This window comes from Siniperca chuatsi, linkage group LG3, assembly GCF_020085105.1.
Source record: "Siniperca chuatsi isolate FFG_IHB_CAS linkage group LG3, ASM2008510v1, whole genome shotgun sequence".
In the NCBI taxonomy this organism is placed as follows: domain Eukaryota; kingdom Metazoa; phylum Chordata; class Actinopteri; order Centrarchiformes; family Sinipercidae; genus Siniperca; species Siniperca chuatsi.
This window is the reverse complement of record NC_058044.1, coordinates 31,583,428-31,600,706: the sequence shown is the minus strand read 5'-3', so window position 1 is coordinate 31,600,706 and position 17,279 is coordinate 31,583,428. Positions and strand designations below refer to the sequence as shown.

Here is a 17,279-nt window from a genome sequence, read left to right as displayed (position 1 = left end):
GTTCTGGTGGGATAACGTGTCAGGCTTAATGTTTCTTGATCTAGGACGGTAGGTGAGAGTGAAGTCAAAACAACCAAAGAACAATGCCCAGCATGCATGTCGGGAGTTTAGCCTCTTGGCCGACTGGATGTACTCCAGGTTCTTGTGGTCCATCCAAACTATGAATAGTTGTTCTGCTCCCTCCAGCCAGTGCTGGCATTCCTCCAATGCCATTTTCACTGCCAAAAGCTCCTAAGTCTTTGCTAAATACTTCTCTCGAGTCATGATATTCTTCTGGAATTGAGGTTATGTCCGGGGGTTCCGGGTTGGGTGGTGGAGTACTGACCTCTGGTGAAGACCAAGCGGATTGCAGGCAGGTAGAGAGACAGTAGGAGCTCCAACTCATGATTCTTCCCGTAGTCCAGTCGATGTGTGGATTGTGTTGACGAAGCAAGGAGAAGCCCAAAACCAGTGGTGTATGGGGAGACAAGATGAGCTGGTAGTGGATCTCTTCACGGTGGTTGCTGGAAAGTACCATGGACACAGTGCAATGGTACAATGGGTTACATGGGCTAGGGGTCTGCCATCCAGAACCTCCACCTTATGCAGCAGCCGCAGAGCCTCCGTGGGGAGACCAGCCTCTCGAGCCAAGTCCACATCCAGAAAGTTATCCTCTGCTCCGGAGTCGACCAGGGCTAGCAGGGGAGGTGATCCTCATTGGTGGTAGAGAGTGGCCGGAATTTGCAGTCGAGGTGGTCCCTGATTACGGGGGTTGTCTTGGCTCACCAGAACCCCCACTGCGACTGGTGAGCCTATTCTTTTGGCCTCATGGGACACGTAACCAGGAAGTGGCCCTGGCAGCCACAGTAGAGGCACTCCCCCGCTGCTTGTCTACGAGAATGCTCAGCTGGCGTGAGGTGGGCTTGACCAAGTTGTATAGGTTCTGAATCAGAGATGGCTGGAGGCTGCTGACATGGTCCCAGGGCCAGGGTTTGGTTCCCAGGTCTCAGATGTGTGGGAGAGGTCGTGTTGCGTGAAGACTGGGTGAGTGACTGATTAGTGTGCAGACATCTGGTAATTTCTCCAGTGAAGGGGTCTGGATCAGAAGCGTAGGAATCTCGGAGTGGTGGTGAGGACAGCGAAGTAGCCGGAATGGCTGGCGGAGATGACGTCATCGGAACCATAGCCGAGAGCTGGGTGGTTAGTCTGGACACCTGATGAGTTAGTTGCGTGATCTGAGTGACCATGGCCTGGTTACTGTCGGACAGAGCCCGCAGAATCTGCTCATGCTGTCCGAGAAGGATTCTTTGGCGCTTGATGGAAAAGCGCTACTTCCGGGTTGGTGTCTGCTGGGTTCATGTTAGCCAGATCGTTCTGTCGTAATGTACGATCTACAAACCCAAAGATGCAGAACACAGATAGAGGGGTATCAATGACAAAGTCAGTCTTTATTAGAACAACACGGAATCATTGGGAATGGGTTTCTCATTTCTGAGTGGTAAATCCGGCGCCGTCCTCCGTGGCTCAGGGGAAGCAGTGAAGATCCAGGAGTAGAGACTGGAGAAGCATTTCCTGGCCCAGTTCAGGGCCAATCTTCTGATTGGCCAACTTCCCGGAAGGCTGCCGAGAGGTGTATGAGCCGCTGTAACCAGTTCTCCTTAAGCTTCGTTTATACCCACGTGAGACACCGTGGCGTGGGCCTCCGCAGAGCTGCTAGCATGCACTGAGGCATTTATGTTCAACGCATTGTTCGTTGCAGTGTTTTCCAACATGTCAGGGGGCATACAAAGAACATATCCTGTGAATAAGCAAGAAGTCAACGAGTCTTACCAGAAGAATGTCATTATCCAGCATGGCGATCCCTCATACTTTAGCTGTCCCGTTGGTCTCTCAAAGAAGGGTACTGTGAGAGACACTATGTTGCCTGGTTTATGCACCCAGTGCTGTGAGCCACACACCGCCGCGCTGTGTTGCCAGTGTGCTGGATGGCACATGACAGCTACAGTAACTTAGCTTGGAAAATAGTGATATGGGGCACTGAATTGGATCAATTTACTGTGTCAGACCACAAATGAGACAAGAATTAGGTTGGAAAAAGGGTATACGCCAACAAGTGGAGTGTTTCTGGGGGGCTGGGCCTCACTGCTTACTGTACAAAAACACACAACTTTTATAACTTTGTTCACCGACTTTGGTTTAAAATAGATCATATTTTATGGATGTCCTTTGGCTCCCTCTGATGTCCTTTGGCTGCTTCATCATTATTTACTGATGAAGAGATATTTTTTAAGTAACCGCTAACTGCTATTTAGCTCAGTTAGCCATGCAGCTAGTGGTCCTTTTAGCTTACCTGACTGCCCGCACTCAGAGCCCTGAGTGAGTGTTGGTGTTTAAGCCACTAGCACAGGACCTTTGGACCACCGCAAAGAGGTTCTCAGGCCCAGACTCCAAGCTCCCAGTCCGGGCGGAGTCAGCCAGCTAATAGCACTAGCACTACCATGGCTAACAGAGCTAACTGTAGCTGCGGTTAGCAGTTACTTTAGCAACAAGTAAAGCCATCTGTCCATCAAAAAACTAACTTTCCTTCACAACCAAAAAAGCAATTTCTGCAAGACATACTGAACAACCTCCGAAAACTTGAAAAATAGTCCTGAGCAGAGTAGTCTCACATAGCCAGACACTTAATCTCCACCCTTAATTTTAGCGCTATGACCAGAACGGTCAAATAACTTAGACAGATGAAACGGGTAGACGGGCGTGTCCCTGTACTCAGGCACACTCAGAACCTTGCTGCCAATGACAAATGTGTGCCTTGGTTATGTAATCAAGGTACGGAACAAGATGTTGGAATTCCAACGAGCTGTTTTGGGCTGGTGTCAGGCTGTGTTTTCTGTGGGAGAGAATGGTAAATGGACTGTACTTTCTAGTCTTCTGACCACTCAAAGCGCTTCACACACTACATAGACCTCCCTGTGGCTCAGACTTTGGGTTTTGTGACTTTTCAGACCTTATACATGCAAAAAATTACTATACAACACAATAAAGGGCAGGGAAAACACGAAAAAAATGGCCTCTTTAAATACTACTTTGGCCAAAATATAAGACAACTCTGATTATTAAAATTAATAAGTTCCACATATGTGTAGCTTGTCCTTCAGTCACATACTCACACTCTCTGTTGTAATTCTTGAATTTTTCAGACTGTCCCTTTGAGGTCCTCATTTTGACATTCTGTGACAGCTGTAATTCTTGGCTGCTGGACAGATGATTCTGCCCTCTGTCTGCTTCTACACTAAGGAAGTCTGGAGATGCTTTTGACTTGTTTTTTTTTATTTTTATTTATTTCTCCTGTGGCCGAAAACATCTTACACAAGCCATCAGAAACTCTTGTGGGCTTTGTTTCTCTATAAATTTTTATTATTATTTATAGTGTGACTATTAAGGTTAGTCAGCCCTAAAAGTGTTTAGGAAGCAAACTACAAAGTGCTTCACAGAGAGAGAAATACCACAGTGAATGATAAAATGTTTTCTGATAAAAATGCGTTTTGAGAAGAGACTTAAACGAAGACACTGACTCAGACCTAATTTCTTCGGGCAAGTTGTTCCAGAGCCTCGGGGGCCCTGATGGCAAAAGTATTTGTTTTGTGATATGTTGGGGCCCCAATAACAAGGATTTCTGTTTTGTTCGAGTTGATTTGAATGTATCGACATCCAGTTTTTTTTGTCAGACAGGCAATCCTGCAGAGAACTCAGCATATGAAGGTCAGTGGGCTTGACAGGGAGGTACAGCTGAGTGTCATCCACATAGCAATGAAAAGAAATACCATGTCTACGGATGACGTCACCCAAGGGGACCGTATATAAAAAGGAGAACAGTATTGGTGCCAGGATTGAACCTTGAGACACACCATAATTGATTTGGGAAAACGACGACATGAAGTTATTAATGGTGACACAGAATTTCATGTTGGACAAATATGAAAAGTAAAGTAGTTTTACAGTAATCTGGGACACAGCCAGTAGACAGCAAGCTGTTCAATATAGATTGAAAACTGGGTGCAATACAATCCATAACTTACTCTCATAAGAGACATGATGTCTGTGAGTTCAGGCAGAGTAACAGCAGAAAAACTGCTCAAAGAATCCTTGAGCGGGTGATCCACATCTAAAAAAGGCAGGGTTGGGGGTGATACCAGATCTAACGTCACCTTTCCAGCAAAGTGCAAAAGACACTTTTCACAATCAGCAGAAGCACAAGAAGAGACTGGGTTCACTAACTGATCCACAGTCTTAAATAGGAATCTGGGGTTGTGCTGATGGGCAGAAATAAGTGCAGAGAAATGGCATGTTCTTGCATCTTTTGCCATCCCATTATAAAAGAGTCATAACTCTTTTATAGCCACAAAGTGGACCTGGAGACCTGATTTCTTCCATCTGCATTCTGCTCTACTGTATTTCCTTTTACAGCTTCGAATACTGTCATTTAAGCATGGCTGTTTTTCTAGTCTTTGAGTTTGGTCTATTTTTCAGAGGAGCTATGAGATCTAAGGTTGAAGAACACAGGTAGTTAAAAGAATCAACCAAATCGTTGGTGTTGGAGGAATCAGGAAACACATTGCCAGGAGAATTGAACAGTGTACAGGATTTTGAGGCACTATGCTCATTAAGGACGCGTGTTTACTCAGAGCGGGATAAGGCAGTACTAGCAGCCTGTGGTTCAGTTAATTCAGACAGTTCAGCAAGCTGAATGTGACTGTAGAAGAGATAAAATCATTTAAAATAAGTGTTTTCTTAAAGAGGGATCTTACATTGATTAGAGCCATCTTAAAAAGTCTGTGCTGAGACTGGAGGTAGGGTTCAGGCCTGGATCTTTAAAAATTATTATTATTGCTGTGTCTGTTTTGTATTAAAGACCTATGCGAAATTACCATAGGAATTTTAAAAGTAGTGCTAGAAGGATCCTGGTTCCAAATGGACTTGAAGGAACTCGCTAGCCTAGCAGCATTAAGGCTACAAACAACCCATAATGCAACAGTCTTTGTAGGAGCTGGTGTTACACTGATACTCATATCTGATGTGGTGAATACGTAATTGTCTAGTCCTCGAATATAATGACTTCCATCTTTTTAAACGGAACTTATAAGACTATTATTTTTCTGTATTAGGGCCAATGTATTTTGTTAAATATGTCATAAAAAAAATTTTTAAAAAAAGACTACTGCAGGTTTTCAGACTTTCTTGCTATAAGGAGGAGCAGCAGACCTGGCTGATATATGATAATCTGTAATAGGAAAACACTGGCTACACTATACAAGAAAAACAATATAAGAAAGCACAGTGGTTCCCAACTGGTGGGTCGAGATCCAAAAGTGGGGAGCAGATCCATTCTGCATGAACTGCAATGAATCGCTAGCATGTCAAGTTTATGTAAAAAACACAAAACAAATTTTTTTTTTTTATTCCAAGAAAACTGCACAAGCTCAGGGAATCTCGAGAGCATAATTTATTTGTGTTCAAAGCAACAGCAAGCACTCTATGCATCTTATCACGTTGCTTACTGTATTGCAAAGTTCAAGAAAGCCGGCACTATTGCAGAAGACCTTATGTTACCTGCCATCATTGTCCCCCCGCAGCAGCCGCAGCTAACAAGTTAACAGATAGAAGTTAACTTACGCTCAATGGACCACTAAACTTTAAGTGAGGCAGTGAGGTAAAATGTAATGTTGAAATTGAGAAGTTTGACTTATTTTTTAACTGAAATTCCATTTGTTTTATTACAAAAAGTACTGAAAAAAGGTACCAGTACCATACTGGTATCTGTTCAAATATGAACGGTACCCAACCCTACTGATGATATACAACAACTGTTACAGTTTAGTTCAGGAGATGGACCCAAGAGCAGACAATAAACATTGGGACTGGTAAAATACACAAAAGATGACTATTTACTTACTGAAGAGGAACACAGAACAGCAAATGGCAGCTGAGAAGTCCAAGTAAAAACCAAGAAAGAAATAATCCCACAAAGAATCTAAGAACAAAGGGGTAATGCAGGAAAAACACAGGACTTGGGAACAGACGCAAACGACCTGACAACTGACAGAGGGAAGACACATGGACTAAATACACAACAGACTAATTAACTCATGAAACACAGGTGACACAGAAAACAGGCAGGGAAATATACAAAGGCAGGAAGTAAAGTACAAAACACATGAGGAGAGGTTAGTACTACAAAATAAAACAGTAAATGAGTAAACTAAACCCAAAAACCATAACAACAGACCACAGCTCATATGAAGACCACTGACTATTATAAACTACAGATGGATGAATCCATGGATGATGGGAATTGTGCCATTTTACTGGTTTATGTGAAGCATGTGTGGGGAGACGACTTTCAGGAGCAGTTTCTCTGTAGAGAGCTTCCCACCACTACAACTGCTGAGGACATTTTCAGTGCTGTGCATTTGTACTTGGTTTCAGTAGGCCTGACCTGGGATAGGTGTGTTGGAATAACAACGGATGGTGCAGCCTGCATGACTGGAATACAATCTGGAGCGGTGAGGAGAATTCTGGAAAGAGCATCAAATGCAACTTGGAACCATTGTTTTTTTGTACAGTGAGGCCTTAGCAGCCAAGGATATGGTGCCAGTGCTACATGAAACACAGAAAGATGACATCAAATGGTAAATTACAAGAAAAACAGGTGCTGTGTGAAGACATGGGCAGTGAACATGCGCTGGTACTATAGTGCAGAGGTACACTGGCTCTCGAGAGGAGAAGAACACTCATGCATCTATGATCTTAAAATGGAGACCGCAACTTTCTTTCTGAATCCTACTCGCTGCGTGCGGACCTATTTAGTGATGCGGTGTGGCTTGCACAAGTGACGTATCTCGCGGATGTGTTTGAACAGTTGAACTTTTTGAATGTGTCTCTGCAAGGGAGGGGACACAATATTTTTGAACAGATTGAAAAAGCCCCCATGTTCCTGCTCGGCAGCTGCTACTACAGTTGTTGTAATTGGCTCTGTTACTGATACTGACATTATTTTTCCTATAGCTGTCATTCATATTATTATTAATTTATTAATATTAACACTACAATTACTATTTTTAAATTAAAAAAATTCTACGTGGTCTTTGCATTGTAATGCAATGTGTGACCATGTGTTGTTAACTGCCCTTTCATTGTGTGTGTACTGTATATTACATTTACATGCAGGAAATTGTGTCCATGAAATCATGGAAATCCATTGTCTCTCTCTCCCCCTCTTTCTCTCTATCACTGTCTGTTTCCCTCTCTCTTTCTCTGTAGGTGATACTGAACAGTCCCAAACTTATTGAGGAGGAGAAGGCCAAAATGGCCACGAAGGAAAAAGCTTTGAAAGAGAAAGAAGGAAAGAAGCCTTCAAATAAAAACAACACAGTGAATGGGACTGGTGGAACACCCATACATGTCAACACTCTGCAGGTAAACACAGCCAAATGGACCAGCAGCATGCATAATTATATTTCTGTCACTTACATTATTTGTAATACACATTAAATGCATCCTTGAAGATTTAAGACAAGATAAGACATTATTATCAGAGTAAATTATATGTAATATAAAAAACCCTTATTTTGATTAATCTGCAGCTTATATTTCATTTTGAGCTGTGAGGAACAAGCGAACAAGAATAAGAATGGCAACTAGTGCCCCAACAAGAAATGTTATTGAGTCACTATTAAGCAGGGCTAGCAAGTTTCCTTCTTTCTAAGCTTGTTTTGAGTTCAGAAAAGAATGGCTTAACGTTTCCCTTAATGATGGAAATATTTATTATCAGAGCAAAATTGCAAATTGCAATGATGTGCAACTCGATACTCAATAAATTGTCTACTGGGGCTTTTTATGTGTTGTTAGGACTGCAGCATCATCCTCACAAAGACATCACATAAGCAGGCAGATTTTCAATCATTAATGTATAATAAAAAAAATTATGGCCCCAGCATGATCCCCTGGGGGACCGAATAAGTTATGAACTTAGGACTATAAAGCTGTAAGGCAAGATTGAACCCATTTGATGACTATTTCTTTATACAGCAAAATTCCATCAGTGACAATATCAAATGACTTTAGTCTCTGTCTTTTACCAGGTGGTAGAAACTCGCTGTAAGAAAGTTTGCACCTCCAAGTCAGACCTTCGCTCCAATGACTTCAGCATCGTGGGATCTTTACCTCGAGACTTTGAACTTTCCAACTTTGACTGTTATGGTAAACCAGTTGAAGTGACAGGGGCCCTCAAGTCCCAGAACAAAACTAACAAGAAACCCCCACCACCCAAACCTGTCATACCCGCTGCTGCCAAACGCATTGACCTCTATGCAAGAGCCCTCTTCCCCTTTTCCTTCCTCTTCTTCAATGTCGTCTACTGGTCTGTCTATCTGTGAGAGGGAGAGGAGGAGAGTAGTGGTTTGTATCCTGTAGTTTGTAACCATACTGATACTGAAACTATATTGAAGAAGACAGATTACATAGCAAATTCATATATTGATATATCACTATATACTGGTAAAATCAAGATTTCTAACATTTCAGGGGCATGTTTGCAGAGCTGCAGAGGCTGCTGTGGACCCTGGGAGTAACTGTAAATCACCACTACTACAAAACCTTGGGGCTGTTGGCTGAGTCCCCTTTAAGCCCAGGCATTAAGTAGGCACTGCATGTGTGTCTCTGTCTGATACAGGACATTGTGCTTAATGTAAACTAAACCTTGCTGTGGTCACACCAATACCACTACGCTGTGCATTAGAAAAAAATTATTTTTACTGGGGGTAAGATTACTGGTAACACTTTATGTTAAAGGTGTAGAACTGCAAAATGGCTAACACTAACGAAAGCCGCGTTTCCACCCAAAGTACCCGGAACTTTTATTCCCAGGAGCTACTTTTTAAGGAACTAAAAGGTTCCATCAGCCTGTTGTTGTCTGTGTTTCCACCGCGGTCTGAAGACCCACTAGGCAAATTACACCCATTAAGTTACACCCATCACACAGCTGTTGTTTTAATTTACTAAACACAACACCTGCAATTCAGCATAAGGACCTCGGCTTATTTTAACCTATGCACTCTCACCTGTTTTAAAAACTGAGCCTTACCGGTGTATAATGGGGAAATTGAGAGCCACTGCTTCCTCAGAGCGTTGTAAATAATCAGAAAATAGAAATGTGTAAGGGACCTTTTGGGGTGTAAAGTAATGTCCCCGGAACTTCATTTAGACCCTGGTCTAGAGTTTCTCTAAAGGTTCCTAGTCCCTGGGGAAAGTTCCTGCGGTGGAAACGCAGCTTAAATAAACCTTAGAAAATAAATATAAGAATATATACAGAATCAATGAATACATATATTGCAAAATAATTCAATAAATGATTACAAAAATATAACTTCTATGTTATTTCATCATTCTTATTTTCACAGTAACTGTTTAATTGGAGTTCATTATTATTTTCATTAACAGTTCTCATTTTGAAAGATTATTGGTGCCACCATGACAAAATAATTGCTTAGGGTCCTTTTGAACAAGATACTTTTATGTTATAACAAGATATTTCTCATGTTATAATGACATTTTCATGTTATTATGAATGTAAATATGTGCTTTTAATCATATAACAGGATTAAGGAATATAGTTTGTTATAACAAAAAATGTTTCTGGTTAAAACTGAAAAATGTGGTATGTTGTAATAATGAGAAAAATAACATGATAACATGAAAAATTTAATGTGGAAAGGATAATAAAATATAAAATGTATGCAGTGGTGGTAGCAATACGCAGTTGAATGAAATACAATATTTCAATATTTTATTTTTACTTTTACATTTTCCCAGTAACACCTTTATTTCATAATATGTTATTTTATGACAATGTTGTCAAAACCCTTTTAACCCTTGCCCTTTACCCTGCTACTGAATTTAGCTAGCTAGCTCTTCTTAAATAACAACGATTTCATAATTACTCTGCCGTAGCCACATAGCTGCTGTAAATGCGAGTTTACAGCAGTAACTGGCATTAAATGCTCTGGTTTTGATGCTAAGTGAAAAAGGATTGGAAAAAGCCAAGCTATAGTAATAGTTATGGTGTTATCTGGCTTTCATATCCTCTCCTAGCTGCTTCAGAGCATGAACTAACTTAACCAGTGTAGAAGGTTGATCACATTTGCAGTGAATCTTGCTTTGTTACTGTGTGGTCACTCATTTCACTCACTTTTTAATGAGGAACTGCTAAAATGCACAGAGCAGGACACAAGCTCAATGCACCTCCATTTTAACTATCCCCGCACTCATGTGCTGACACTCGTAAATATCACCATGCCAGATGATAATGTATGAATATACATATTGCTTAGAAGACTGCTTTCTTGACAGTTCACAATCAGCAGATGGAATTAATAGTAGTTTAACTTCTGAATTCATGCTAAAATCATGTATCCCGTATGACCATATCCTGTGGTTGGTCTGCTTTGCTTTCACACCACAAATTAACCACAGTCTGCTTAAAAGTGGACAAGGATTTGCATCTTCAGGTGGTCACAGTCCAGTTGTTTGGTCCACACCAGAGTTTGTTTGGTAGCTTTTACACCAGCCTAAATGAAGCAAACCCAATGGGTTTTTAGCCTGACCATTTAACTTCACACATAAACAAAATATGATAACATACTTACCATCTTAGTAATTGATATGATGGAATTTCTCTGGCTCTTGCACCAATTAATCGATGTTCTTGGATTAACACATGCATTAGATGCTATTCACTAGTGATAATTCATAAAGTTTTACATACTTTGTTAATGTTCCTTATGCACAGATTCATGCTAATCCATACCTCTTACCATAAAGTGTTACAGAGCTTAGTCAGCTCAGTCAATAACTATTAAATGCTATGGCCTCATCAGAACATTCCAACATATAGAGATCATTAGGTCTCTAAATGCTGGAATGCTAGCTAATTGCTAGAGCATTTCTAGCACCAGTTAAGCTTGGTAGCCAGCTGCTACACTGTGTATGCTATGCCCTTTCTTGAAATATATTGCTATGTGATGAAAAGAGAAACTTTAGACAGGCAAACCCAGCACCACTAAGTACTTGAAATAAATTATTTTCAGGAAAGTTCAATAAAAGTTTCTTTTCCTTTAGGAACAGATGTGTGATATTTTACTTTTTGATCAAATATTCAAACAGCAAAGAGGACAAAAGATAACAGGAGAGAAGAACCTCTTATATTCATTTACTTTGAGTACTTGACTGTGTTGGATAAAATCAAGGAATGACTGTCAAAGGGCACATATTTAGAGCCCCTATGTGTAGAATTTAGAATACAGCATCTGTCTAATGATTCTCATGGTATAAGTTTTTGTTTGGAAACAAAAAAGACATGGTAAAACGGGTGTAGTCTATGGGCTTTATTTTCCTGAAACAGGACGCAAACGCAAGTCTAAATTCCTGGCGCACACACGTGGGTGTGACCAGCACATTTTTGCAATTATGGTGACCACAGGCATGGAGGACAGACTGAATACATTATTAGTAGGAGGAATACAGAATCAGCAGGTGGAGTCGGGGCGAGCTTCACTATTGGCCAATAGCATGAGCTGCTCTCATCCCTTTTAAAAGCAGCAACATATGAAACAGGGTAAAGAGGCTGCGGACATCCCAAATACAATAGCGCTGCCGATTACGTTGTGGTAACAATTAAGGATGGGTAATAATACATTTAAACTCCACTCCAGTTCTACTACTCCTATGCATATTTGAAAAGCCTCGGTTGTCTTTAAAGTCCAATAAACATAAACAACTCCAAATGCAAAATATCTTATTTATCCAACGGAAAAAATAAAAATGAATCGTTAGCTATATCTTTAAACAAAGAAATACAACATGGGGTTTGGAGATTTGCAAGTTAGTGTTTAGAAAAACACACAAGTTCTATTACTGTTAAATCCTGGTCTTGTGTTCAAAGATTTAAATGATTAAGGTATCCACGCTGTGCCTAAAGTAAGCAGGATTTTGAAGACGTTTAAGTGTGTGGCTCTGCTATTCAGTTGGTCTGAGCAGGAGGAAACACAAGTGAACATAATCCATTTAAAGCATGTATGGTGCTTCTCCCTCCATGCAGAAACCACTACTGCAAATATTTTGAGACATCATTGCAAGTGGCAAAACAGAAAATGTCCTGACAGATTTACTGGAGCTCAGGACTCAATACAATGGACAATGGACTTGTCTCTGCACTTGTCTTGTTAGATCTTAGTGCTGCATTCAACACCATTGAAAATCACATCCTATTACAGAGACTGGAACATTCAATTGACATTAAAGGAACCGCACTAAGCTGGTTTGAATCCTATCTATCAGATCAATCTCAGTTTGTACATGTACACTACTACTAGGACTGAACTAGGAAAAGTGATCATATTTCTCCAATATTTGCTTCTCTGCACTGGCTCCGGTAAAATCCAGAATAGAATTTAAAATCCTCATAATACCTTATTCCCCCATTAGATCACTGCACTCCCAGAATGCAAGGTTACTTGTGGTTCCTAGAGTCTCCAAAAGTAGAATGGGAGCTAGAGCCTTCAGTTATCAAGCTCCTCTCCTGTGGAATCAGATCCCAGTTTGGGTTCATGAGGCAGACACCATCTCCACATTTAAGAGTAGGCTTAAGACTTTCCTCTTTGCTAAAGCTTATAATTAGGGCTGGCTTGGGTGAGTCCTGAACGATCCCTTAGTTATGCTGCTATAGGCCTAGACTTTGCTTTCTCGTCTCTCTCCTCTCTCCTTCTGTCGCTTTCAGCAGGTATTTCTGCCTCCGGAGCTGCAGAGTCTGGATCTGTGATTGTGGACTACCTGTTGCCCCCGTGTTCCTGCTCGACAACTGCTACTACCGTGTTCCTGCTCAAAAACTGTTTCTACAATTGTTATTATTACTATTATTATCATTATTATTTCTATCACTATAATTCCTATTATTATTATTACTTTATTAATATTAATATCACCACTAGCATTACATTATTATTTTAAAATTCTAGGTGGAATTTGCATTGTGCTAATTAATGAAGTCCATGCTGTGCTGTGCCATCCTTGCGTAAAATTATACACCGCTCAAATCAGAGACTGTACATGAAATCATTCCTGTTGCTGTGTAATGACTACTGATGTTTAATCAACTGCACGGAAAATATTGATATTCTACAAGTTGTTGTGGGAAACTCAAACATCACTCATCAATATTGAAATTTCTATGGGACTTTTACTTCCTGGGTCACACTCATGTGGATGATATTATTGATAAGAATCTTCCTCAATCACATTAAAAACTGTATTTTGATGCACATATCAAACTGCAGTAGATAAAACCTGAAGCAAACTGAAAGATGCAAAACTTAACATACAGGTGTTTTGTGATTTTGGAGACATCTGGGAGCGTGTGTCTCAGCCAACTAAAGCCATGAAAATTGCCCTGCATCTGTGTTTGCAATAAAAGGTAGTCAGAGCAGGTTTTAACGCGAGCGCAATTTCATACCAAACTGAGCACCAAAATTGCACTGCACTTCCTAATCAGCATAAACACAGCCCCAGCCATGCCCTCTCCACCCAATCAAATAATCTGTCATACCAACACAAACTGAAATACAATACAAATTGTTATATGTACTATTATAAGGAAGTTCTGTCCCCAAGCTTTGATTGAATGTTACATGAATGATGCAAGTGCATCAAAAAAATCAGCTTCCTTGTGAAAATGAATGAAAAGCCTTTGCAATTGAAGGTTTGGCAGGTCTCTGCTGCCCCCTGCTGGACAACTCTGAAATTGATAATACCTTTTCATTATGTTTCTCGCACTTAATCAGATTTATTTTTAGTGTGGCATGAAAAAGTCAAGTCACAATGACAAAAAATTAATTCAGGTATTAAAGACAAAAAGCATATACAGTAACTGTTATTTTATCATGTTTTCACATAATTATGACACAGTAAATGCATGTATTAAAAGCAAACACAGCGTCTATTTATTTCTATGTTTGATTTAAAATGATGCTTATTATTGTTGTTGCTATGTGGCAGTTAACCTTTGCACACAGTAGTGCACATCACAGCAGAATTGTATTTTTGAATTAGAGGAATGACACCTAATGGTGAAATACCTTATTCCCCACCGTCAGTATCAGTTGGGGCATTTTCAAACCTTTGTTGTTTAATCCAATTGAATCTGACTCTGGTTTGTTTTCCCCCTTGGTACGATTCATTTGAGCAGATGTGAACACAGCAATCATACTTGGGTGCGGACCAAAACAACTGCACCAAGACTTGTTGGGATGCAGATGAGTGAAATCAACTGTTGCCAGCAACTACTCTGAGAATGAATTGAGGTTTAACCTGGACTAACAACAAACTACATTGCCTTCTTTATATTTCAGCATATGACAACATCTGAGAGCTCCTGCAAACAACACAAAAAACCCTTAAGTGTTCAAAATGCTCAGTCAGCAGCTGAAGGAGAGGGGTACAGTAGCTGACAGAATCAGAATCAGGCTTATTGCCAAGTAGGTTTTCTCATATAAGGAATTTGCCTTGGTATTTTGGTGCACAACAATAAACATAAGAACAAAGAAAAAACAAATACTACAAAAGTCAATAATCATAAATATAAAATATTTATATTATAACATTTACAAAAAAAAATATTCAATTAAATTTTATTTATGTAGTGCCATTTCATAACATAAGTTACCTCATTTCACTTTTCAATTTTGGTATATTAAGGGTGATAGTCACTGAATGATAAGACTATTTTCACTGATCATTGAAGTCTTTGCTAAGTTTTTTGTACGTGTTTCCTTACCATTGGCCTGTACATTAACTTGTACTTAAGGTTTGGTTTTGAAATAGTCAATCATTAACGGTACCATTGCATTAGTTCATTGGCATGTAGCTTTTATAGACCAGAGAACTGTTATTCATGTTTTCTGTACAGGAGAAACAACAACAAGACAACAACACCTAATTATGAAGAAGCAAGTGAACCAACCGCTGCAGCTCAGAACACATTCCCTGATAAAGATGTCATCGATGCTCCACATGATACAAGCATAGGGGCCATGATGGGCAGAGTGAATGAAGCAGTGAAAGGTTGGCCATTCCTGGAAGGAAGTGCAAGGCCAAAACTAGTTTTGTTGATAGTGAGCTACAGGCTTACAGGGCTCAGCGGAGCAGCCAGAGGAAATGTATGAGGCTGAGCAGAAATGTCAAAAACAGAAGAATGAAGTCTAATGGGCACTATCATCACTGCTCAGTGTTCTGGTCAACAACAGCACCCACGAATACTGGACTGGATTGATCTAGGTCCAGTGGGGTCAACCAGTACTAGTGCCTGTGGTTGACAGCCCCAGCTTCCACACAGGGTTTTCTAGAGCCAGCTACGGGTAATATGATAAGGAGTAGATTAAATACTAGAGACCATCTTGTGATGGGATAACACCAGATGCGATGCCAAATCGGTGTGTATGGTGCAATGGAACACATGACATGAGCGAAGTGAGTTTGGCGAACTGTGTCAGATTTATTCAATATGCCTAACTGTCTTCGCAGGGTCAACTTCTAACCTGTTAGTTTTGACATATATGTACAGTATGTGTGTTTTGCTGAAATATTCCCTGGTTTGATACAAGGAATGTACAACATTAAACATGGTTAGTCATGAATGTAGAATGTGTCATTATTGGTAAGAGATAAATGATCACTTGTTTGGCAAGAACACGAATATTGAATGTCCGACAACAACTGAAAACTGTTCATGACAGCATCAATGAGGATTTCAGGACACACTCTTTTGTAATAGATGTGATCAATGAGAGTTCCATTGTCTTTAGTTGCTTCTTTGATGCTCTGATCAAAACCAAGTAATAATTATATGTAGATTCGGCTGTAGTCTATTTGGTTATGGACATCCAAGCAACGGTTTAATGCACCGTCTCCTTAAAAATATTTTTTATTAAAATTTATGGTCATTCTTAACGGATGTTTGCAAAAAATACTATATTAGTATGTGTAGACTATGTAAGATATGTTAGTTGCTGTTGTTATAATAAAGGTTGAATGTTATGTTGAAAATGTTCCCTATGTGGGGCAGCAAACTACTCCTCCACCAGATGGAGCCATACATAATGCTTGCTCTAGCCACTAATCAAGTGAATTAGGCTCAGGTGTTGCACTCACTATTAACACCACCTGCCACACTGCTCTGCTACTTTCTCCTGACAACTTTATGCATTCATGAACCTGTTAAGATACTTTGATTACAATGTTTAACCTTTTGATATGTTTAGTTATTAAGTTATAGTCATGGGAACTGTTCATTATATATCGATCTTTATTTATATCCATTTTTGCTCTGCTTTGATTGTTTAAGCAGTTGTTTGTTTATTGCAGAAACCATTAAAAGAGAAAGATGATTTAACTGTGGCGAGCTAAAATAAATGTTTTGCACTTAAAACGGACACAAGCCTATTTAATGGGAAGAAGCTTTGATGGCCAACATCCAAATCCACCACAAGGAAATACAGTCTAAATTGGTCTTTGAGAGTTGACTTTCAGAGCAGTCCAATGTAATCAAGATGGAACCAGAGTGATTCAGGGCAGCTGGGAGAACTCAAGGACAGCTAAGCTTGAGGAGTATGAGGAACACAAAAAACAGTATCAATAATTGCTAGAGCATATTACCCCAATACTCTTGGAGCAGAACAATGAACCGTCACATGATGGACAGGTGGGAGTACCATCCCGTTTCCCTGTTCAATCAGCAGCATCTCTGAGGCGTTACAGGACCATTCAGAGATGATAAGTCCACTTCCTTCACCTTAGCTGAGAAGCAACGTTGTCCTCCCTTCTTCTCGTAAAGTCATCTTCTCCAAACCCCACTGTCAGCCTTGAACAAGGACCAGTGGTCCGCCTAAAAAGTGGGACCATCCACTTAAACCCAGAGATGGTTCTGATGGCCCAAACCCAGATAAGATTCACATTCTAAGTTCTGAATGCCTTACCACACCTGAGGAAAGGACACCTTTTAACACTGTTCGTAAAGACCCGACTCCCTTACCTGTAAAGAGTAACATATGTGTTAGGGCACACCGCCTTACACAGGATAATACACTACGTCAGCCCTCTCACATCTCAGCTGGACAACCTGAGTTGTCCAGTCTCCTCTGGCCCCTTTGCCCCTGAAGCTTCAGGTGAGTCGAACCCCAATCCGAAGGGTTCAT

General features: G+C 40.4%; 1 protein-coding gene across 8 annotated transcripts in view; it reads left to right on the top strand.

The window, feature by feature from the left end:
* The window catches only part of LOC122873629 (glycine receptor subunit beta-like), a 113,204-nt gene extending 102,047 nt beyond the window's left edge, over window positions 1-11,157 (top strand). For 7 of the 8 annotated variants that reach the window (XM_044190598.1, XM_044190597.1, XM_044190599.1 and 4 more), the window contains 2 exons: window positions 7,300-7,455; window positions 8,121-11,157. In XM_044190598.1, the coding sequence (XP_044046533.1) occupies window positions 7,300-7,455; window positions 8,121-8,414 (450 nt within the window). In that variant the 3' untranslated portion in view covers window positions 8,415-11,157. Of the gene's footprint in view, window positions 1-7,299; window positions 7,456-8,120 lie in introns of those variants that run through there. The other variant, XM_044190602.1, reaches the window with a different exon arrangement.
* The last annotated feature ends 6,122 nt before the right edge of the window (window positions 11,158-17,279 follow it).